A 25,541-nucleotide genomic window follows, 5' to 3' on the forward strand; every position below is an offset into this window, starting at 1 on the left:
TAACGTTTTTCACAGGCGGGGAAATAAGTACCTACCTAATTATTGTTTTTCCCACTTGCCCCCACTGGAGGTGACACTAGTGAGGGGGCAGTTGCCACAGGTGGCGCCTGGGAATTCCAATTCCCATTTGCCTCCGTAGGCAGTCGTTACAGGGGTGACAGAAATAACATATTATTTCATCAGCAGTAATTTGAGAAGTTACGGAAAAATTAAGGAATTAGAAATAAAGGATTTTTGTAAAATAAAATCCTGACGGATATCATCAGACCTACAAAGTTTTAGTGTTTATGTTACGGTTAATGTGATAAATTGAAAATTATTAATAATAACCGGTTATTATGAATAATTACCGACAGTCGCGGTAAAAGTGATAAATTAATCACATTTAATAGTGATTATTTGATAATTCAACCTTAGTACTAACAAATTTCATAAAAGAGAACAAGATCTTGTGTACGTGCTCGTGTACAGTCAAACTTTTGAACGTTTTGATATCATATATTAATATAATTTGGCATAATGAGTTTGGTGTTTCTTGCATAATATTACTTTTCCATGATGCCTATAACATAATGTTTTGATTTAAAGTGAAAAATAGGTTAAGGTGCGGCGGGGGTGGCCCTTGGGCCACCCCTAAGCCGCCTATTTAGTTTTATACACACATAAATTACCTCATATTAATCACATTTACCGAATCATGCGGTAATTATTCATAATAACCGGCGATTATTCATAATTTTCACATTTATCACTTTGACCGTAACATTTATACGCTTGAATTTCTAGTTGAAGTTCTATCTAGGCCTCAGTTACGTTACGATGAAAACTATCGTAACGTAACTGAGGCCTATAAATGTTAAAAGATATTATTTTAACCGACTTAATTTTTTTATGTTTGTTACCGCAGAACTCCGTCAATTACGGACCGGAAGATGTATGCAGGCCCCATATTCACTCGATGGACCGCCGATCTGTTGAAAGTCGCGGGAAGAGCCTGGATGCGAGCAGCGTCGGATGGTTGTAGAAACCCTTGATTACTTTTTTTTCGAGTAATAGACGTCAAAGCGAACGAACGAAATTTACATTTTAGCCCAACCGAACACCAATCTAAAAAGCCTCTAAAAGCCCTCTAAAGTGACACGCTAAAGTATCATTGCCATACGTTCACAAACGATAGACTATGTTTTGTAATGTAACATACCTAAGTCATTAATGGATATGGGACCAGTCAGGAGTTAGAGTGCCTTTCTTATCGGCCAGACATGAAAAGGAATTTCTCCAGACACTGTGGCATTATTGCAATTGAATGAAGGACAAATATGTGGGTGTACAAATGTAGTAAGTAACATAACAAGATTTCAGGGTGTGGTTTATTATAGCAGAGCAGATGTCATTGAGATTATGATTAAGGAAACTACTGACTAGATACTGAAATTGGCTACTACAAGCTTCAGTGACGTAAAGGAAAAGGACCATTTAGTAGAGGCCAGATACCTCAAACTTTTTGTCTCGTACGTCAAATGATACCTAAAACATTTCTCCAAGGCCAGAACTTACCAAGAGTTAGCGGAATTGTACCACCAACACATTACTTTCTTTCTAGATCTTTAGAAATAATCGTATGGCTGTCAGTGAATGCAATGCCAGATATCCTTACCTTTTTAAATGATGAGTATAATAACTCTTGAGCTTCTATTGAAGAAATTCTTCCTAAAACGTGCGCAGTAGTTCTGTGCGTTCATATATTAGTCAAGACAAATTACTTTAAAGCTCGAAACTGTTTTTTAACATAGCTTTCCTACCTATTCTATTATATTATATATTTCTTGCTTTACCTTGCGTCAGGATTTATAAACTACTTAGCTACCCATTATGGGATATGTGTTGATGGAGGCATTTGCAGTCAGCGTGAATCACAAAGATTTTAAAATATGTATGTTTAAAGCTATATTTAAGGGCTGAAGGAGCCAAATTAATCGTTCTTTGAATTTTAAAGGCTTTACTATATTAATGTTCTTAACTATTATTACTAATGTAGGTATTATGTGTTATTTGTTTTTAGCTTCCCGCCTCTTTTTTGTTCACCAAAAAAGCAGTATATGTTTTTGACTGAAAATGTGTGGACAACTGATATTAAAATTTTTGCATTCAATAATGGATGTAATTAGAAAATCTCCTGATATATTTTTTTATTATTGTAGCGGTATCGGGAATTTTTTTGCATATGAATTTCCCAGTTGCCCCCATCGCTGCATCTGCGTCACCTCCACTGGGGACCACTGGGAATTTTTAACTAAAATTAAAAAGTTTAAAAAATATTTGAATAAAAGGTATCTTTTGTAGACTCGTTAGCTTTTTGAGAAACTAGTGGTCTAAATGTAATACTCCAATTATGTATTTTTAATAGACAAATAAATAAAAAACATATTAAAATCAATATTACCAAAGAATAAGAATATATTTCACCGTAAGGTAGGTACCTAATCAAAACTCTTGCACCGAAACCGAATGGTCGTAAGCTTTGTTACTGTAGTTTATGATAGTACCTAAACAAATAAATTATAGAAACTAGCGAATCGCTAGAACCACAGCTCCACGCCATAATGAGCCATGTCATAAAGAGAGAACCTTAGATTAATAAAACCTAGATAGATAGTCAGTGCACGAAAGGTGAGGCAGTTTTTAGGGAGCCGGCACGGCTCACCCGTAAACGTCACATGAACTGTCAAAGTGAAAAATTGGTAAACACGTCCGACGAATTTTAATTAATTAAAACGGTTTGTGCTGTGAAAGGGTGTCTAAAATACATCAGAAAAACGAAAGAAAGTGACCAGTGTTACATTTCATAAGTAAGTACAACAATTCGACGCGTATTTTGCTTGAATTTGGCTTTCAAAAATTAAATACGGGAATGATACCAGTAACAAGAAAATTCGCCGTACAAATACACTTTTTTTTTTATGAAATCGAGACTTTTAAGTCGATTTATCTTATTGTTATTAGGTAGGTACTTTGAATTGAAATAAATAAGTAAGTACATGATGCGTTTTGTTTTTGTTAATTATAAAATAATTAAAAACGTATTAAAAATTTCCCTACTTTCGGGAAAATCGCCTTCACTGTCTACACTCCCCAACAAAATTGACACTAATGACATAAGATTTTTGCCTCACTCTTGACGAAGCGTTTGTATGAAGACTATCCATCTAGGTTTTATTAATCTAAGGAGAGAACTATGAAAATATCAGTGTCATGAACACAAAAAAACTATTATAAAATAACTCGCACAAGACGGATATCACCGCGGGCAGTTTCTGGCAGGATCAGCATTAAAGATTTCCTTTTTACTAGGATTTACCTATTAGTTACAGAAATACCGACTACATGGTAGAATCCGGTTGACAGGAATCAGGAAAGTGGTGGCTTCTTTTAGTCTGCGCTGGCTGTCCAAAGTACTGGAATTTTTATATACAGAAACTAAATCCTACACGCATAGTCGATGATTTTTTTTTAGTTTTCGAGTTTAGAGTGTACTTTCTGGTAGCCCTACCAACACCTAAAATGTGCTCTATATCCTGTACTTTAATATTACCTTCGGTGACCACCTGTACTGTATCAATGTATCAGCAACAGCCGCACGGAAGGAAAGGACCTCCAAAGTTCAAGTTAGAAGTGCCTACATACAGAACGTGAAAAAGATCATAACTTGAGCTCGGTAACTAAGGTCTCTGCAATACTTAGTTGATATTTAATTTTGAGTGACCGCAGGAAGATCTTTGAATTTGATGTAGGATGTAGGGTACCTGCTCAAGATCTCTAAATACACGTAAATAGTTATAAAATAATTATAATTATTATTCATAATACTCGTAGTTCGGTAGTACGTGAACTGTATTCAACCGCTATCGTAGCCAAAGCATCAGTCAGTTCATGTCTCTGACTGTGCAATAACTATTAACAGTTCCAAGGAAACGAGGATCCTATAGAGCCGTACACTAGTATTTATCAAGCATGTTATTATGAGAAGTCATACCTATTCCACAAAATGATTTTATTATTAAAGAAAATTCTTTAAGGATTAGAACACAATGGTTTGACACAAAATAGCAACGATTGAAATTAAAACATTGAAGTCTAGCCAGGAGTCAGCGATGAAAGTTTGTTTTTAATTTCCGTGTTCTTTATCCTTCATACATTTTTCATTAAGTCTATAGTTTGATTTCCCTGAGTGTATTACTGCGTGCGGGTGCGCCGCTTCATTGGCAATCTGCATTCTTGTTCACTCACACACATACTCGCGATATCACAAGCTGCTACGCAGATTAATCCATTAATTATGTTTTTTATAGCAAAACGAATAACCATACACATAGGTTCAATATTAAAAGCGTGGCAGAATGAACGCAGATGTGTATTAGAAAAAATACGGTCTCACGAAAGATGTATCAGTGCAAGACTGCAAGTAGTCGGGTTATTCCCACTTGCCCCCACTGGGGGAGATTGGATATTAATTTACAATAATGTCCCAGTCTCCCATTTATGAAAAACGGCATTTGTACAGTGGATTATTAGTCCTGTAAATTATAAAAGAGATACTCAAAAACAAAGCAGAATTCTGTCTATCTGAAGGCGACACTCAAAAAGTAACGGATTTCCAGTTTTAAATATTTTCATTTAATTTGTGCAAGTGAGCTGGGATTATACTTATTCCCAGTTGTCCCCACTGCGGGCACACGACACTAGGGGGGTAAATGGGAATAATCAGACATAAGAACCACTCTGCTCGATATTGGCACAAGACTTCAGTATCAACTCTAATAATCAAATCATGAAGTTCACACGGTCAAATTGATAATATATTTAGAATTATTTTTATCTGGTTTTTGTTAAGTGCAGAAGAAATACACTATTCTCCTCCTCCACAGCTGACAGTTTCAATTCCTTTAATATAATGTAAAGAAACTGGTGCTACCAAATATTATAGTATTGTCTAGCTAGAATGTAGGTAACTAGACAGAATTACAGAAATTTGTATAACCTAATAGATTTATTCAGTTAGAAATAGTCAACTGTTATGGATATTCTTCCCCCATTGAAGATCTTAAACAAATCGAACAGTGGAGGAGACAACGCTACTTTTTGAGGCTGAGACCACTAGTCTAGCCAATGGGAAAATTTCAGTAGCGTTTCCCCCCAACTGGCGGATACAGCAACTTTTATCCCGATATCCACCGCTAGGGGACGACGGGAAAAGACAGAATCTTCAATGGGGAAATGTGGAATAATTCGCCATGTAGCATAAAACCAACCATACCATACCTACATATGAAATGGTACCTAACCCAACCGATACTGTGCAGGTAGTCCTTAGTATGTCCAAGTCGTAACCTACTTCAGAAATATGAATTTGGTCTTATACAACCGTTATTTTTAAAAATGAAGTCTGTGTTAGATTTTTAGTGATATTCCTGTTGTAAATGTTCTAATAGGTAACTTCAGAAGTGCAGATTTTAGGTCGATATGGTGAAGGTCGAGAGAAGTACCTGGATGCGGGCAGTGCAGGACCGGTCGTTCTGGAAATCCTTGGGGAAGACCCTTATCCAGCAGAGGACGTCATTTGGCTGAAACCAACGATCGAATAGATCCTAGACAGTCAGAAAAGTGAAGATCGAGTTATAGTAACGTATAATAATAACACATTTTCCAAGAATGTGAGCAAAAGGCCTTGATTGACGTACTTCATTAATACTAACGACAGTCATTATCGGTGAAGAGCCTCGTGTAGTATTGGTTCATAAATTAAGGTCCTGGAAAGAGGAACTTGTATGGCAACGATTAGAGCATTGCTTAATTAGCATCGATGACAGGCGACGGTGATGAAAGCCGCATCCTAAGAAGGAAAGTAGTTTCATTCCTAATTTTTTTCATATTCGTTATGAAGAAAAAGAAATTTACATCAGCGAAGAAGTCAGCGTAGTCAGCTTCACCGGTCCGTCCCACCATCTAAATGATTACATTCCGCTTATCTTCTACAATATTTTTTAGAAGAATTAAAATCTCTGTTCCAGTCATTTTAGATTTTTTTGATCCGTGCGACTTCAATAATCTAGAATTATTAGAGTTTTCACTTTATTTTCTCGTATAAAGGTGTTTCCTGTCTGTTATATCAAAATAAGTCCAAGTCTATCAATAAATCGAATTTATATAGCCACTTCTGATCCCCGATTTGCTGCAGTAACAAGAAACAAGAATGGAGAAACTTAAATACGAAACAACACGAATGATATTCTAAAATTTAACGACCGTATCGTATGTGTACGTGTTCCATGTGTACCAAAGAAGACATAAGAGCTATGAAAACTAGCATACACTAGAGAGAGCGCAACACGCGTCATAACTTTTTCGTAGGTAGCAACGGGTGGTATAGGATAAATCTATAGCTATAACCTAGACCTTTGTTCATTACTCACGAGTCCCGGTACGCGCTGGTGTTGGAAGGCCTGAGCCACACGGTCCGGAGTCTCAGTGATCTAGGTTCGCTGCATGTAAATAGAGGAATCCGTCTATCGAGCGAGCTTTAGCGTAGTTTTATTTTATTCGCACGAAAGTTAAGTGCTCTTTCTGGCTGGTTGGTGATGTAGGAGTCTCCCAGTTAACGGCCAGCACGACGCCACGCCAGCAAGTAGCACTTTCACCTAAATCAGCATCAGCACTCCTTATTACGAACTACGATACTTAGAAGCGAAGAAATGAGGCGAAGCTGCTGATTATGCGGCACGGGCGGGCGGGACTAATAAAGGCGATTTTCGAAGTTTTCACTGCGCTGGGCATTCGGTCGCAGTTATATTCAAAACAGCATAAGAAGAATTCGAAGTTAGAGCAGAACAGCTGCATACGTAGACTTCCAAATCTATTACTGTTGTGATCACCATGTTCGATTGACACGTCTTCACCGGAGGTCATTCATATCAGATATTAATTCGTAGTTAGCTGATAAATAAATATCGGCTCTGTTAAAGCCTAAGATTATGAAAGCAAAGGTCTCCATCAAGACATCACGGGTAAGTTATAGAAAGCGCTGTCTACAAGCAGATTTGTGTCGACGATTTCTGAGCTAATATAGATTTGATCGATCCGATTTTTTCGGAAGGCGAGTAGCAAGTTTGGTCGATACTTCAAAGTTCAGGCTAAGAACAAATGCGTATTCGATAATTAATATGGCTATCTATTTTTCCCTTTCGGAATAGAACAGTCCCTATTTTATCAAACCTTAAGGAACATTTAAGCCAGTATTACAAATCTTAAACACGATAGAATAGATTGTTACGAACGAGAGTAATCTCACGTGAGAATCCAAAACTTCCTATTAACCTTTGAGTTAGTCTTATAGGTTTTTCCATTTTAATTTTTTAAGCGCCACAGATCCGAGCTTTTTTATAAATGTTAAATAGAGTTAAGATACGCCACAATGTACTGAAAAGAGACTGGTTCGGCAGGAGACGGAACGAAAGTGGTTGGTAGCATCCTTCAGGTCATCATTATCATACATACTATACCTATCATCTCACCAAATATCAGCATCATATCATACAATCATATTTGAAGTAAAATACATAAATATAAATAAAATACAATACATAATCTAAATATTGAGTTATTATTTTGAAGTGAAACGTAAATAAATAAATACCTACTTATACTACGAGGTGGTGGTCGAGCTCAACAGTATTCAATTTTTAGCGTATTTCTTCTCCTTGACTTAATACTTTTTTTTTCTATTGACGCCAAGGCCAACTAATATGCAGCAGTTACAAATAATTTCGCGAAAGAGTCCTTACTTAGGAGGCGGTATGTCCTTAAATTTTAGATGGTCAAACTTTGCTTTTATTAGGTAGTCTAAAAAACTGTCATACTTATGTTTAAATTAATTGTGTGTGTACAGAGGTATTACACCGGGATTTAGCGTAGATATGTATCTTGTTTTTTTTTTGCTATTTTTTGTGTATTTTTACATTGTCTGAATGTAGCAGGTAGATGCTATTTGATGCAGCTGATTGTAGAAATATTTTATGCTGAGGAACCACACGGCGATTCTTTTTTTTTATATTTGCCATACATTTACAGATACGTGACGAAAGTACATGAGATTATGGCTTATTCCCACTATCCACTGGAGGACATTGGGAAAAAAGTTGCAATATCCGCCAGTGGGGGACTATGCTACTAAAATCTTCCCATCGGCCCCCAATGGTGGAAACTGTGAAAATTTAGTTTTTTATCCCTCAGTGGTGGATATCAAAAATAAAAAATTAGGCCAACATGTTTTCTAGTTATTACAAAGAAACCGCGATAACTATCCAGAAAATAAATATCTTTAGGGAATTCTCAAATTGGTCCCCTAATTCTCAGAGCATTAAACCATAAATTAAAAATCTGTCTGATACCAAAATGAAGAAATCTGTTTAAAAAAAATTATTAGGTATATGAGCCAGTAATAGATGTTATTCATAACCAATCATAAATTAAGGTGTCATGAATATCTGAAAGAATTCAATAACAAAACTAGTTTGAAACGCCTTGACTAACTGTCACGAAATTTTGTGTGTACCTATATTTAGTAGGTCTGAAAATGGGTATACTTAAACTATATTTCAGACCCCTAGACGCAAAGCAATGTTGTCTGGGTCAGTTAAGTTTTCGTAAAAAGAAAAATCCGAGATAATGAACAGCCCACCGCACTAAATACGGTCTTGGGCTTCGCAATACAAAACCTAATAAAATAAGCCAGTACAAATAAAAATATAGTCTTAGCATACAGTAGAAGAATGTTTTGTTAAATACTTACCAATATTACTCCATTCCCTGGATCGCTCCTGTGTGCTGTACCTATCAGGGTTTTAAAGACTACTAACCAGCTCCGACGATCATTATCCACATGCTACAATGAAGAACTATGTTCCATCGTCGTTTCTTAGGAATTTACATGGAGAAGTACCTATTTTATGGAATTTAACCATTTTTCAGGGTCAGTTTGTAACTAGTCTTCAGTTACAGATGATCAAAATCATTTTCAACGGCATAATTGACAATACATTACAAGTAAATACATAAAAGTACTTTGGATTATATACCAAAGTAGTTTTAGGCACGAATTAGTAATGTATTGTAAACTTTTCATCGTTGTGATGATACTTTGTTAACTTGTCATTTGTTTCTTTTTATAGGAGTTGTGTTTCTTTGGGTATAAACACAGTCTGTGATTTGGTCCATTTATTGAAAAATACTAGTAAAAAATTAATTCTTAATTCTACTTAAACTATAATCAAATGTGAGATCAAGTAACAGTTACTGTGATATTTCCCAAGAAATGTGTTCTTGGGAAATATACACAGCGCCACGAGTATTTGTGATGAGTATATCTACCTGAACGCAATGAACGCATCTCCGAGCTCGCCTCCTACGATGTGCACACCCCCCTCTGGTATCGAGAGGCCCCGAAAGTAATTCCTAATATCCAGGGCATTCGCAGACCACGGGAGGTTCTGTAGTCTTATGATGACACTCATGGTGAATCTTGTCTGTTACCTACGAACAAGGGAAAGGTGCGTCTATTTGTTTGTTGGTTATAATGTCTCGCAGGTTAAATACAATCTTTACACAAGTTTGTCACTACAAAATAAAAGTTAAACTGATAGTAATAGTCATTAAAAGTGCTTTGATTGATCATTACAAATTGGTGTAATTACTTAATTAGGGTAAATGAAAGTCATTAATAGATGAGTCATGGGACAGTTCTTTTTCTTACATAGAATTTATTTTAGAAAGGACTATCATAATTTTGAAGCAAGTACATAACTAAAAAGAGTACATTTTGGATCTCTTACTACATTTCATTGACATGTAGGTAATTTGGTTAGTGTTTTTATTAGCAATGTAATGTATGGGCGATCGCACATACGCTGACAGTTAGTGTGGCATTTTTATAGCAGTTGCAATAGGAGTTATTTTGCAACAACAATGACTAGTCTGATGTGTTGTCGACTATACATAGTCTGGGACATAAAATATTATTGCTACTAACAGCTATGTGGTGCTGTTATCGCAATATTATACATATAACCTAACGGCGTGTTATGAAAGTATTCACGAAAAATTACACGCAACAAACTGAATGTTAGTCGATGGTTACCAAATAACATTGGACTAGTTTTAGGTTTCTTTTACGTGTAAAAATCACGTAGGTAACTAGGTAGAGTTAGAAGAGGTGGCCTTACAGTTACTACGTCACATCACATAAATACCACGCTCACATTCAACTTCCGAAAGTGAAGACCTATGAAACTAATTCAACTTGACGAGTACCCAGGATGTAATTTGTACATCAAAATCCCATTACAGTACATCAAAAGCTATATTGGTAACGCGTAAAACACTACGTGATGCAGTAAATTACGCCCCTGATTTTTTACACACAACTTACCTACAATACCCAAAAACGCCGGCCTGGATCGCAAGTTTACCAAAACAAAAACATTTTAAATCACAATTAGATCACAATCGATAGTTTAACCACCTAAAGTACGTAGAAATATCAATATAAAATCAAAATTCATACAAGAAGCACCCAGCCGTGACAAAGTGAAACGGAAGCATTAAAATAAAATGGCGGACGGCGCGCAATGCGCATATTTTTTTTTTTTTTTTTAATATAGTTTTTCACGGCTCTGGGTGCAAGCCCTTTTAAGCCAGTCTTTGAAGTCCGTTGAACTTTTGTTTGAATTTAAGACATCACATCTGTGTTTGACACTTCACTTCACTGAGTTCACTGCACTGATGATTCCAACTGATTCACTGATTTTCTCTTCTCAAATAGTTCCCAGAGTTGAAACCACGAAAGTATATAAGGGTTTGAAAAGTTTCGGATCCTTCAGGAGCTCGTCCAACGACTCTGGTACACGTTCACAAATAGCTTGAAGGTCATCGATCATGACCAGTCTCTGAACTCCAAAACTTCTACATTTCAAGATTATGTGTTCCAAATCAGCAAGCTCTTCATTGCAATATGTACATTCAGGGCTCGGAATCAAGTTGAGCCTCTTCAGGTGAGTGGGAGCGTGGCAATGGCCAAATCTCAGCCTATTTATGATGGTTATAAACTTCCTGTTATCTATATTCTCATTCCTCCGATGGTACCAAGGTTTGGCGGGCGGGCTTCCTTGGATCTTAGCATACCATTTTCCCTTTTCCATACTAGTAATTGTCCAGTACTCATGCCATATCTTTTTCAGGTCTTGACTGATTGCGGCTTGATAGTCAGTGTGAGGTAACTTCAACAACGTAGAATGATCAACATCAAAGCCATTCCTTGCAGCCAGATCAACAATTTCATTCCCCCTGATGCCACGGTGCGATGGTACCCAAAGGAAGAGCAGTGTCTTACCAGTAAGTCTATATATGTCATTAATTAATTTCTTAATATCATAAATTATATAATTCAAATTATATTTACAAGAGTTATTTTCCAGAGCTAGTAATACACTTTTAGAGTCAGTTAGAATAATAATATTGTCAGATGGTGGATTACATGTACAGATATGTTTAAGTGCTAAGAGGATAGCATAACTTTCTGCAGTAAAGATACTACAGTGGCTTTCAATTTTATGACTTTGAGTAAGTTTAAGTTGTGGATCATAAAATGCAGAGGTTACACTATTCTCTTTCTTTGAACCATCTGTGTACACTTTATAATAAGACTTATTTAGAAATTTATTAAGATCAATTTGATTGGAGATCTTTTCTCTTAAGATAGTGAAATTTTTTACAACAAGATCTTCATAATTAACTTTATACATGGGCCATGGCTTATCTTTATACATATTTACAGTGAGAGACTCAATATACAATGCAATTCTTAGTAAGGCTGGAGTGCGTCCAGATATTAACTCATTACCTGTAATTGGAGGAGGAGGAGTAGAGCACATTTGGGATGATAAGGGAGGCATGATTCTATCTAGTACTGGTTTGTTGGTTGAAGTTATTAGTTTAAGGCAAAAATTTGCTGCTAGTTGAATACGTCTCAGTACTAAAGGTGGAATGCATGTTTCACATTGCATAGCAATGATAGGAGTTGAACACATAGCTCCTGTTATTATTCTAAGTGCTTTATTCTGAATAACATCTAATTTTTTTAGTAGGGTTGGGCTACAGTTCATATATGCCAAAGTACTATAGTCGAAATGACTACGTACTAAACTCTTGTATAACATTGATAAAATCTTGGGATCAGAGCCCCAACTTACACCAGCTAGTGAACGCAATATGTTTAAAGCCTTAGAAGAGTTGCGAATTAGAAGCTTGATATGACTTTCAAATGTGAGTTTTTTATCTAGACACACTCCTAAAAACTTTTTTTCCTGAATCCATGGAAGAGGATTATTATTGTAATAAATAGTAGAATTACAGTCATTATACTTTTTCGAGAATAGCATAGCGCCGCTCTTATTGGGACTAATATCAAGTTTTAATTTACCAGAGTAAAAATTATGAATTTCAACTAAAGCTAGGTTTAGATTATGCACAGCAGTGTTTACATTCTTATTTACAGTATAAATTAATAAATCATCAGCAAATTGTAAAAATTTTATATCCCTTTGTGGTAAATACTTATTAATTTGACTGGTGTATAAATTGTACAATAATGGCGAAATCGTAGCACCCTGCATTGTGCCTTTATATACATATCCGGGTCCATGAATAATATTATTAAATTTTATATACATTATTCTTTTGTACAAAAAATTGAAAATCCATTTGCAGACTACCCCGGGTACTCCAATATCACATAAGATGGCTATTAAGATTGAGGGGACCACGTTATCGAACGCGCCCTGTACATCAAGGAAGACACAAGCTGTTGCAGAGTGACCGTCTAGAGAATTCCTAACATCTGAGACCAATGCTGTAAAACTTTCTGCTGCACTTCGGCCTTTCCTAAATCCGAATTGTTCATTTGGTAAGATATTATTTGATTCGACATAATAATCTAATCTTGTCTTTAACATGCACTCAAATACTTTACCTATACATGAGGACAGAGAAATTGGTCGATAAGAGTTACAGTCATCAGGAGGCTTATCTGGTTTAAGTATAGGAATGACACATTGAGTCTTCCATGAGTCTGGTATGACCTGTGTTTGCCATAGTAAATTAAAAATGTAGAGTAAAAGTTTTTTGGCATTAATATGTAGGCGACGAATAACTTCATAAGGAATATTGTCTAAACCAGGAGTAGTGTTCCTACGAGACTGCAGAGCAGTCATAAACTCTTCCCAAGAAAAATGTTGAGACAAAAAAGCTGCTTTTTCATCACCAATTTGAGAGAAATATGTTTGCAATAATGAATTATTTACTTGTTTTTCAGGAGGAGATAGAGGAGAATATTTCTCAAAAAAAGAGGGAATCCATTCATCATTCTTCGGCAGTTTGGGAATTGAAACACGCTTAAACCTCTTCATATAGTTCCATACTGTACTAACAGGAGTATATCTATTAAAAGATTCACATAAAGATTTCCATCCAGTTTTCTTTTTTTCCTTAAGAGTTAGTTTTTTAGCAGCATCCAATTTTTTATATGCAATGTAGTTGTCAATGCTTGGATTACGTCTATAAAAATTTAAAGCATCTTTACTCTTTTTAACTGCACTATTACACTCATCATCCCACCAAGGTACAGGCTTTTTCATTATATTGGGAGAGGTTTTGACTACTTTAGGTACGCATTTGTCTCTAATACTAATTAAATTATTATAAAAATCGTCATAAATTATTAATGGATCTGTATTATCTAAATTAATATTAACTACCATGTTTTCTGTTTCAGTATGAAATTTAAACCAATCAGCTTTATTGTAAATAAATTTGTGTACTGGTTCACCTATCTGATATTTATCAACAGAAGTCTGAATATCTGTTACAGTGGGATAGTGATAACTTCCCATTGGATCATCATAGACTTTCCAATCACATAATGGAGCTACTGAAGGGCTGACACATGTTACATCAATAGCCGAAGGATTATGAACAGATCTACCAACAGTGGTTGGCGCCCCTGAGTTGAGGATACAGAGGTCGCTCTCGTCAAATATATTGTAAACTTCATTACCTCGACCGTTACTAGTAGCACAGCCGAATGCGATGTGGTGAGCATTAATATCACCTGATAGCAAAAGTGGCTTAGGTAGTAAGTTAATAATGTGTTTCAGTTTGCTACCATTGAATCTTGATCTATTTTCTTTAGGTGGTGGACAATATATACATAGAATACTTAAATTACCTATGCCAGTTCGCAGATTAATAGCTACAGGTTGTAGAAAATCATAAAAGGGAAGCTCTATTACTGAATATTTCAAAGTGTCTTTGACTAGGATGGCGACTCCACCCCGGCCTTCTTTTTCTTTACCTATTTTACTAACTAGATTGTAATTATGAATACGAAAAGAACTGTTTTCTTTCAACCATGTTTCGTTTAACAAACATATATCAATATCATTATCAATCAAAAATTTTATAAGTAATGGCTTTTTGTTAATAACACCTTCGACGTTAAATTGAGAGATTCTTATAAAACTTTTATCCATTTAAAGCCCTTTGAAACTTTTTATAAGAATTTCCTGTATAATAGAACTATTAACTGCCCTCGTTTCATTGCCAATAGCGACAAGGGCGCCTACAAGGCCCTTGCGAATAAAATCATTGTTTAATATTTCATCTATTAATTGTTCATTGGTAAGTGGTTCTTTTTCTTTAACTTCCATCGAGTTAGTTGAAGTGGAAGAGGTCGCTGTTGAAACAGAGCTAGCTTGTGGCTTCCTTGATGCAATAGATTTTAAGTTAGTTTTAGGAGCAGCCAATAGAGGAAACTCGCTTATGTAATTTTTGATAACTGGGATACTCTTAGTAGCCGCAGCACTGCTGGAGACCATATTAGCGTAAGTTAATTTATTTTTTTTATCTTCCATTTTTTGTTTTTTGACAGGACAGTCCCGTGAAATCGCAAGATGAGCTCCTTGACAGTTTATGCATTTGGCTATTTTATTCGAAGTACATTCAGAAAAATGATGTTCTTCAGAACATATTGAGCATTTTTGCACAGATTTACAAATTTTAGCACCATGGTTGAATTTGAAACACTTAAAGCATTGCAACAATGGAGCGTTGTATGGGAATACTCTGAACCTGAAAAGGTCTAGATACACATGTTCGGGTAACACGGTTGATAAAAATGTGATAGACACAGATTGAAAGGGCTTTATGTCGCCGTTGTCTTTTTTGGTGAACCTACGCACACCTATGATCTCGTAAGATGACGAGAGTTTCTTAAAAAGTTCCTCATTGCTGATACTAGTGGGTACAAAGCGAAGCACGCCGACTGTTTCTACTGCTGTGGCTGGGATGTATGCCTTGAGTTGGTGTTTGGTTAGGAAGGGATCGTTTTTCAGGAAGTTATTGGCATTACTAGACTGGGAAAATGTGACACATATTTTATTGGCGTTAATTCTTTTAAGATTGGTAATGCCCTTGATTTCATTTTTGAAAAGGTTGGTAGTCAGGATGGGATTGTTGTTCCCGATCTTCTCATTCTCTTTCGTGCTTTCCACAAATACAGAAAACTCGCCACTCACCGTGTTCTCCGCGAAAAGCCTTCTATACCCTGGTTTTACGTACGGTTTGTAGAAATCTTCATCTGCACTCGTATAGGTGTGATCTCTATTTGGTGCCTTCCTTTTTTCCTTGCCCCTGGGCGGGTCCTTACCGTCCCCGTCCGGCATAGTCGAGTTTTAAGTTGACTTAACTACTTCCAATAGATAGATAACTATAACACAGAAAGAGAAAAATACAAAATTGGCTTCAAAAATCGCGCCTAGTGCGTTCAAAAGCCCGCCAAAAAGTCAGGTGACAATTAAACCATAGACAATTGCCATATGAAAAACACACTTTTCCAATATTTTTGTTTGCCATGAGATTCTGGTACACCTATAATAGGCTAGTTGCCACTATTTTTATTATTTGATAAAACGGTTCATTACGATTATATTACACCATAAAAAAAATATGAATTTTTTTTGAAGTATAGGTGTACCTATTGATGTGCCGTTCCCGAGAACGCTCTCTCAACTGAGAATATTCTCGGGAGCGTTCCCGGGAGCGTTCTCCTAAGTGAGAAAGGTTGAGAATCATGTTTATCAAATGGAAATAAACAAACTTTCTTAAGTAAAATAGTATTAAATTAAGTCAACAAATAAGTGTATATTAAACAATACACTCTATTTACAGTGAAAGGCTATATTCTCAGTGTTCCCGAGAATATTCTCGGGAACTTTCTCGGCAATATTCTTGGCAACTGCACCTTTATTATATTTTATTTTTTTCGTCGTGAAATGTCGTTTTAATGATATGTAAGATGACAGAAATTTCTTTTTACACGTAATTAAATAATGTAACTGTCCATTTTTTCGTTTTTAACACGCTCTTATTAGGTCGTCGTGTATGTAACTAACTGTGTAATGGAATCTTAGAATCTGAATTACACGCACTTCTAAGTATTGTATCATCATGAAACTTGGCAATTATATGTAGATTAGAAATGACAATACAATATTGTGGTACCAGCTGGTCTGATGATGGGACTGGAAGGTGGCCAAAAGAACTCCTAAACGAAACGGCGGAATCACATCGAGTTTGGGTTCATTGGATGTCTTTTCGAGATCTTTAAGTGCTAGATAATGTTCAGGGTCCTAATGATGGAGTCAGGGGGTAGCCATAGGAACTCTTAAACGAAACGGCGGAAACTCATCGAGTTTGAGTTCGTTGGATTTGTCTTTTCGAGCACTTTAATGCTAGATGATGTCCAGGGTCCTGATGATTTTTGGCTTTTTAGTGCTGTTAGTAATTAAAAGCGTGTTATTAGTTTTTTAAACTATTCTTATTTGACATTAAGGGCATATCAATCGCTTAGTAAGGGCCTATTTCGCCACTTCTGGATAAGTGGAAACCTGTCTGACGGATCATTTGACACATTTTTATAGAAAATAAGTGCTAGCTAGATTGATCCGACACTTAGAAGAATGGTAATACTCCTCTTCAAAAAAGGTGACAAAACCTTGTTGAAGAATTATAGACCCATTTAAGAATAAGAATAAGAAAAACTTTATTTGACACAAAAAAGGAAAAAAATAAAAATTTCGCTTCTGAGCCATGTCTACAAGCTGTTTTCGATAGTCATTACGAATTGTCACGCTAGCAGGCTCGACAACTTTCAGCCCCCCGAACAATCCAGTTTCCGAAAAGGCTTTAGTAACTACCATATACCATAATAATATACGCAACGGCAGATTATACGGAAGATCAAGGAGTATAATCAGCCACTTTGCGTTTGTGAACTTTGAGAAAGCCTTCGATTCGTTTGAAACATGGGCAGTGCGTCAGTCTCTTCAACTGTGCCAAATTGACTATTGATACATTAAAGAGTTGAAAGGCTTGTACAAACACGCCACAGTGACAGTCCGTTTTAAGATCAGGACCCGAAACCAATCCAGTTGCAGCGAGGGGTGAGACAGGGAGACGTCATCACCACCGCCCTGGAAGATGTTTTCAAGCTTCTGGGCTGGAGCGGATTCAGCATAAATATCAACGGCGAGTACATCACCCAGACATCAGACGATACCATAGTCATGGCTGAGATCGTGGAAGATCTAGGCACAATGCTTGATGGCCTCAACAGAGTCTCTCAACAAGTGGGTCTCAAAATGAACATGGACAAGATTTAAAAATCATGTCTAAAGACCGTGTTGCACCCACTCCTCTATAAGTTGGAGACTCTACACTCGAGGTTGTTGACAATAATGTATACCTGGGACAAACAGTCCAGTTAGGTAGGTCCAACTTCGAAAAAAAAGTCAATCATCGAATCCAGCTCGGCTGGGCAGCCTTTGGGAAGCTTTACGATATTTTCACGCGGCTTCTCCGTCGCGTCGCCACTCCGCATTAAATCCACTTTGAATCCGCTTGCAATCCGCCAGGGTGGCAAGGGCCTTAAAACTCAGAGGCACACTGATGTTCAAATACCGTAGCCGAGTCCTAAAGCCGCGGTACGCGTTCGCCACGAAAAGAGTGAGCAAGACAGGAATATCTCACTCACACGTTTCATGCCTTGTTTATAACGACTAGTCTTAACGCCCAGTTAATAAAACATCGAAACATTACAAATAATATCGCATATAAACAACAAAATTAAAATTAAAACTAAATGCATTCTGTCGAGAACACTGAGAATATTCCCGGGAGCGTTCTCAGTTCTCGAGAATATTCTCACTGGGAATATTGCCGGGAACGAGAACTTTCTCAGCGGCACATCTCTAGGTGTACCAGAATCTCATGGCAAATAAAAATATTGGAAAAGTGTGTTTTTCATATGGCAATTGTCTATGGCTTTATAGTCACCTGTCAAAGTAAATCAAGAGATCTGTCAGCCACTGCAGAAATTTTGTAATCTCTTCATGCCTATTTGTTATTTTTGTGAAAAAGTCGAAAAACCTCAAGCAAATCATATTGTTTTCAATGTGTATTGTAAAATAACCCATAATTCAAAGTCAATCTTTGATTTTAAAGCGCGTCGTTGAGTTGACAGTAAGTTGGAGTGAAATGTTTTGATATTTTAATAATGTTACAGAAAATTGTATGAGTAGTGAATTTTCGAAAAAAATTCGAAAATCTTTTAATGCAGCTCTCTTTTTTTTCGAAAATAAAGGAATTTTCTATACAGTATTAAGAGTACTTTCCCTCCAGGTGGCATTACAAAATTCCACTCTGTATAAATACCTCTTTAACTTGACCATCTATTGAAGAAGAATCAAGAATTGCAAGTGGAGTTCCTAGAAAACGTCTAGTTCTGAATGAAGTGATAAGTTATAAGTATGATACATAATAAAATTATTTACTGTAACATACGGTTTACTTATTTTTTAAGACATGTTTATATGTTAAAAACCCGATGTATAACAACATTCTTCATACACAATCTAAAATGTATAGGTAGGCATTCGTACGTACTTCATGTTCATTAATATTAGTCATAAATAAAAAATTAAACAGTATCAAGATCGTTTAATCCAATTTCCCCAGTATTGCACTCAACAAAGTTTATTTTCCCCATTTGCCATGAGATTCTGGTACACCTATACCTATCCTAATATATTTTAAATTTTAAATTATATTTTATCTATACAGCCATAAACGCCGTCCGCCATGATGGTCTATTAATTATCTGTGCCGTGACGTCACTATTCTTGTAAACAATACGCGTGAATAACATAACCTTTTTATCGGAATTTAAAACCATGGCTTCGAAAGGATTACATGATAAATATAGTAATTACCACTATTGTATCGTGCGGGAATGTCAGAATACATCAATAAAGAACCTAGAGAAGTTGTGGATTAAAGTACCCAGTGATGAGAATATGCGGAACTCCTGGTTACAACTAGCTAAAAGAGATCCCGTAACTCTGTCCAGTTGAACTGCAGTGTATTTCTGTGAAGATCACTTTAATGTACGTACACTAAACTAACAGCAGATTATTTTTTCAATTTTCACTTTAAACGTTCAGGTGAGGTTATAAAATATACTAAGTCAGTCAATTTTAATTGCATGTTGATCATCATTTAAATGATTTATTCGTGTAATTTGTTCGTTTCAGAATTGCCTAAGGAGGATGCTGTGCCATTCTTCTGTTGAGGATAAGATTTGTGACAAAATAATGCAAGCAGAACAATGTAATCCTCACTTCAGAGATAAGGCAGTGCAAGCTGAGCCAGAACATGCATCATGCCAAGTAGTTTCAAATTATGATCACAAGGTCACTCAAGTATCCATAATGAAACACTATAGAAGTAAGAAGGTGCAATTTAGTGCAACTCTGAAAGATGTCATATCTTCACCAATAAAGTCTACGTCCCACCAATCAACTACAACATCTCCCAAGAAATCTACATTTAGAAGTAAATTGTCAACAAGAAGATTAGTTTTTTCAAGTGACGAAAAATATGACAGTGATTATCATACACACCTTCTTCAGGATAGCAAATTTACAAGACTAAATTTGAATATATACTAATACTCATTCAATAAATTAAATGATATATTTTATTTTTATATCAGTCTATTGTACAAAATAGCTTTGTTTTATGGGTTATACTCGTATATTCATAAATTATTAAAGGGGTAAGTATTCAAAAATTAGTCTCCCCACTACGTTGTAAGAGGAACTGCTGTGCAAAATTTCAAGTTTCTTACCCTTTTATACATAAGGCAAGAGGTTATATTTTATGTTTGATAGCATTGATATTATGTCAGTCAGTCAGGTAGCTTCTTCTTTTAGACTACTGGTTTTCCCATGATTTAAGTTTATTCATCTCATACTCTCTGTTTATTCAGATACAAACATCTTTCTTTATAATAATTTACACTATTAGGTAAACATTAGATATGGAAACAGATTGATAGAAAAGAAAAAAAAATGTTAATATCTTACTATTCAGAGCTTAGGCAATGTGAATTAAATGTGTTTTTGAACAGAACAAGTTAATGAGTATTTTTGTCTTAATACTAGACTTACAAATGGGTAAAAATAATAAAGCTAATACCAAGAGTTAAATGATTTATTATTGAGTTACACTTTCAAATAGTTTAGGACAAATCGTCTTTTGGCCTCGTTTCATTGCAGCCGTCAACACAGACCTTGCACCAAAAATCTTTGCAACCAAAGAACCATCATGCGTTCTGCACCGACTAACTTTTTACCTCTTCATAATCTCCAACATGCTTGATAAACTGACATGATTTAATTTTTCGGTTTTTGCATTCAATTACAAATTCCTCCATAACACTGGTATCTGGTTCCGGAACCTGATGTTTTGTGCTGCCGACATTTGAACGATTGGATTTTTTTCAGTAGCATTCTACTGATGTGCAAGATGTCTCTTCACTGCGACGATGCAACTACATTAAAAATGCAACAGCATGTTTGCAGCCCCCTGCTGCAGCTGGACAATCTTGACAAACAACATAATCTCTTCTTCTTCATCAATGACTGCTGAAACTGATACTGCTTAGAGTGCACCTTATGTTCAGGACACATTTTACATTGTAGATTTTACTTTCCCTTTTAAGTTGAACATAACCAATTGCATCATCACCATAATATGATTCTCCTGCAGACCTGAAAAATAATATAATAGTTTAGCAATAAGTAGTTGGTCAGAGGTTAGAATACACTTATTAGTACTTATTTCCTTATTTTCAGTTAATGATGTGGTCTAAATTAAAAAAAAAGGTTGTAAATGAACTGTACTTACTTAGTTAACTTAACATTCCTTAGCTTAGCTGAGCAGAAATCAGGATTTAAAGCAAACAATTTTGCAACCATCAATGTGTCGATTTTGAGCAGATTTGTGCTTTCTGCTTTCACAAACTCAGGATCCATGATAATTTTCAATAAATGCGAACTGTACAATATTTTTATGTGAAAACAAGGCGTTTATATGAAAGACCACGAATAACCTGAAACTAGTGTTTGACGTTTTGTTGTTTACAATATTGGTGACGTAGAAACATGGCGGACGGTGTTTTCAGTCAAGAGAAAAAAAAGTAAAAAATTAACGGGTTTCAGTTGAATTTTTACAGCAATCCCTTATTTATATTTATTGAAGTTTATATATTTCGGACCCTTGTACAGAATAATATTTGAATTAAAAGTTATTATGATAAATGGTGACATGAGGCAACTAGCCTATTAATTTTGTTTTAATCAAATATTTTTTTTGTGCTAAATTCTAATTTGTACAATGTAACTAATTGTTACATTTAATTGGGAAAAGTCAGTGCTATTTTTTAAGCTTTACTTTATTTGCCTGGCTGCGTGGGAAGTGGGAATGTGTGGGCTTAACATTAGAATGAAAGTATTAAACGTTTCTTAAAAAATTAAGCGATGTTGGAAATTTTAATTCTACTCGGATTATAGTCAAATAAAACTTAATAGTGTGAGAAATTAGTAGAATTTTCAATCTGTGTTTTTAATTCTAGGGTAATTTTACCAAAGAAATGCCAAGTCAACTTTTTTTTTAGGGAAATGGGTAACAACGATGGGAAATTTTGGGAATTCAAAATGTCATGTTGATTGTTGAATTTTATGTCTAAACGTTTTGCAAACGTAAATGTGTTATAATATTTTATATAAATGCATCATTGTACTGATAATATAGTTGAACAATAACGTAAGTATACGCACACTCAGTTCCATGCTATTCGAAACATATTTTTGGCGAAGACAACACACGCATGCACGCTAACAAGAACTAGAATCTAGTTATTTATTTATTTTAGCAGTGTAAAATATCGCAAATTGTATGTATTTTTAAGTAGTTGTGTTATTTGGAGACCTATGTACAAATAATCCACGTAATGTAGCTCGTAGAGCTATTGAAGTGCTTTGTATGGATTCCCAAATGTCAAAATGTTACTAATAATTTTACAAACTATTATTTTGTAGCTCCTTTATTTTTGCGTTGCAAGACTATGCTGATAGATAATATGTTTTTGTATGTTTTCCCTTTCGTCAAGCACGACATTTATGCAAAATCTGATTTCAAATTGCACATATAAAATGTAATTATTACCAATATATTTTACTCTTTATTTCAGGTAAATCGTCAATGTATAAATATAACATGAAGTTATAGAAGTTGCTCAATATTAGCGTAGAGTATTGCGTTGGTCGGGAAGAGGTGTGATGTGTGACCGATACCCGGGGTACTTGTTCGGTGGGACTCCTGTCAGTAGCTGGGACAGGAGTTTCAATTCTTTGGAAAATGTAAGTACATACCAAATAATTTTGTTATTACAGTAGAATCCCGATTATCTGGATCAATTAAAACCAGGGGTGTTCCGGATAATCGAAAATCCGGATAATCGATTTCAAAGTAAAATCAAACAATAATTAACTTTTTACAATAGAAAGGGTTTTCAATACATCATTTTAGAGTCTAAAAATCTAAATTTTAGACCATTGGTCATCCATTTCTTTAACAATGAACTAAGAAGACGTCCGTACCATGTTACGGTGGCGGCGCCTTCGGTTTTTATGGGTCCAGACCCTGAATCGGTAATTAGAAACCGTGGAGAATGAGTCCGGATAATCGGATATCCGGATAATTGAGATTTTACTGTACTACTTTAAAAATTGTGTTAATTTGACAATATAATATGAAGAGAGAAAAATGAATTACAGGATACATGAAGTTTATACCGTTATGACATTAATAATCACAACATTCTATGACATTGATAATGGCTTCCACCTTTGGTCTGATCATAACCTTCCATCTGATATGCAGGGCAAGAGCTTTCTCATTGTAAAAAAAATTAGATAAAAATAGGTTTAAATGTCCACATTATCTCGGTGAATAAATAATCTTTGAATCTTTGAAACCAATGCTGTCTATGGAATACATTTTTTTATGTAGTAAAGCTTTTATTGTGCCTCAATATTCTTGAAAACTTACCACTTTATCACCATTTTAAAGGATATTTAAAAAAAGTTTTAAAGGGAACTGTTGATTCTGCATAACACTGTCACATAGTTATGAATTCATTCACTTGTAATGTTATTTTTGATCTATGATCCTTCTTTCCTTTGCTTTAATTTGTTTTAACCAACTTAAACAATGAAGAATAGGTTTTATGTTTGTCTGTACCTGCCTAGATATCTCTTTCTTGTAGGTTTCAAAGCTGAACCACATTGTAATTGGTCCAATTTGTGTAAAGAATGGGCCATATAGATTATACTGTGGATCTAGTTGGCCGTTCATACAACAAATCAGTTTTTTGTTGTTTGTTTCATTGAGCACTCGGTGTTTTTTCAATTATTTAATTTAGTTGAATAGTGTCCATTTTATCTTGTTCAAAGTTATTCTTTATTTATACCTGTGTGTGGAGTATTGTTATTATTGTAAGTTTTTGTTTATTTTTAATATTTAATTTCTAAATAAATAACTTAGTTCTTCTGATACCGATACAGCCTCCAATTTAGCAATGATGAATATGTTTGTAAAAAAAGGTAGCAGGAATGCGCTGGATGCAGGCCGCCACCAACTGACTATTGTGGAAATCATTGGGGGAGGCCTATGTTTAGCAATGGATATCCTGTGGCTGAAATGATGATGATGAATATGTTTGTTACAGAGAAAAGTGTAATTTCATAGATTTTCGTCACTTTTTATTTTATCATCATACTAGGATTCGCTGGGTCAGCCGGTTTCTAAGTAATTTCACTAAACAATCCAGTCTGGTTCAAGTGACCAAAAGAGGTCAATGACCTTGCCCAAGAAAGAACTGGAGCAATCCCATTGACCTCTTTCACCCCATGCCATGGCCACCTTGTTTACTAGGAAAATCTACTTGACATATTGATCCTTAATTTCGTCTATATTTTTGTGCCGTATCTCAAGTTACATAATTAACCCTTAATCATAATAATTTTACCTAAAAGTAGTAACCACATTATTTTAAACTTTATTGCTAAAAAAATGTCAATTTTATGTATGACTTCAATTAAAAACAAATGTGGCGTGCATTCAAGCCCTTTATTCCCTTTGGAAAGATCTGTTAACTACCGCCTACGCGCCTATAGGCCGCCACGTATACCGCCTAGAGATGTGCCGCTGAGAAAGTTCTCGTTCCCGGCAATATTCCCAGTGAGTATATTCTCGAGAACTGAGAACGCTCCCGGGAATATTCTCAGTGTTCTCGACAGAATACATTTAGTTTTAATTTTAATTTTGTTGTTTATATGTGGTATTATTTGTAATGCTTCGATGTTTTATTAACTGGGCGTTAAGACTAGTCGTTATAAACAAGGCATGAAACGTGTGAGTGAAATATTGCTGTCTTGCTCACTATTTTCGTGGCGAACGCGTACCGCGGCTTTAGGACTCGGCTACGGTATTAAATTTGAACATGAGTGTGCCTCTGAGTTTTAAGGCCCTTGCCACTATGGCGGATTTCAAGCGGATTCAAAGCGGATTCAAAGCGGATTTAAAGAGGAGCGGCGACGCGACGGCGACGGCGCGTGAAAATATCGTGAAGCTTCCCGAAGGCTTTCCAACCGAGCTGGATTCGATGATTGACCTTTTTTTTTCGAAGTTGGACCTACCTAACTGGACTGTTTGTCCCAGGTATACATTGTTGTCAACAACTTCGAGTGTAGAGTCTCCAACTTTTAGAGGAGTGGGTGGGTGCAACACGGATTTTAGACATGATTTTTAAATCTTGTCCATGGTCATTTTGAGACCCACTTGTTGAGAGACTCTATTGAGGCCATCGAGCATTGTGCCTAGATCTTCCTGCTAAATCCGCTCCAGCCCAGAAGCTTGAAAACATCTTCTAGGGCGGTGGTGATGACGTCTCCCTGTCTCATCCCTCGCTGCAA

The 25,541-nt window shown here is 35.7% G+C and overlaps 3 protein-coding genes and 1 long non-coding RNA gene across 4 annotated transcripts in view; 3 read left to right on the plus strand and 1 right to left on the minus strand.

Moving 5' to 3' along the window:
- The window catches only part of LOC135082430 (RNA-binding protein 12), a 30,348-nt gene extending 19,666 nt beyond the window's left edge, over positions 1 to 10,682 (minus strand). Inside the window, exons 1-2 of the mRNA XM_063977225.1 lie at positions 10,481 to 10,682; positions 9,424 to 9,585 (exon numbers count right to left, since the gene is read on the minus strand). Of these exons, the coding sequence (XP_063833295.1) occupies positions 9,424 to 9,566 (143 nt within the window). The 5' untranslated portion in view covers positions 9,567 to 9,585; positions 10,481 to 10,682. The remainder of the gene's footprint in view (positions 1 to 9,423; positions 9,586 to 10,480) is intronic.
- The window catches only part of LOC135082122 (ceramide synthase 5-like), a 240,778-nt gene that overhangs the window by 55,367 nt on the left and 159,870 nt on the right, over positions 1 to 25,541 (plus strand). The gene's annotated exons all lie outside the window — the stretch shown is intronic.
- Positions 10,794 to 13,572, plus strand: LOC135082091 (uncharacterized). The gene is made up of 4 exons (XR_010259338.1): positions 10,794 to 11,102; positions 11,289 to 11,442; positions 12,817 to 13,012; positions 13,421 to 13,572. It is a non-coding gene; the product is annotated as an uncharacterized LOC135082091 (long non-coding RNA).
- LOC135082095 (sex-lethal homolog) overlaps positions 22,044 to 25,541 on the plus strand; it is a 41,393-nt gene continuing 37,895 nt past the window's right edge. Inside the window, exons 1-2 of the mRNA XM_063976854.1 lie at positions 22,044 to 22,329; positions 22,757 to 22,925. Of these exons, the coding sequence (XP_063832924.1) occupies positions 22,845 to 22,925 (81 nt within the window). The 5' untranslated portion in view covers positions 22,044 to 22,329; positions 22,757 to 22,844. The remainder of the gene's footprint in view (positions 22,330 to 22,756; positions 22,926 to 25,541) is intronic.

The sequence above is a fragment of the Ostrinia nubilalis genome, chromosome 21, assembly GCF_963855985.1.
Source record: "Ostrinia nubilalis chromosome 21, ilOstNubi1.1, whole genome shotgun sequence".
Taxonomy (NCBI): Eukaryota; Metazoa; Arthropoda; class Insecta; order Lepidoptera; family Crambidae; genus Ostrinia; species Ostrinia nubilalis.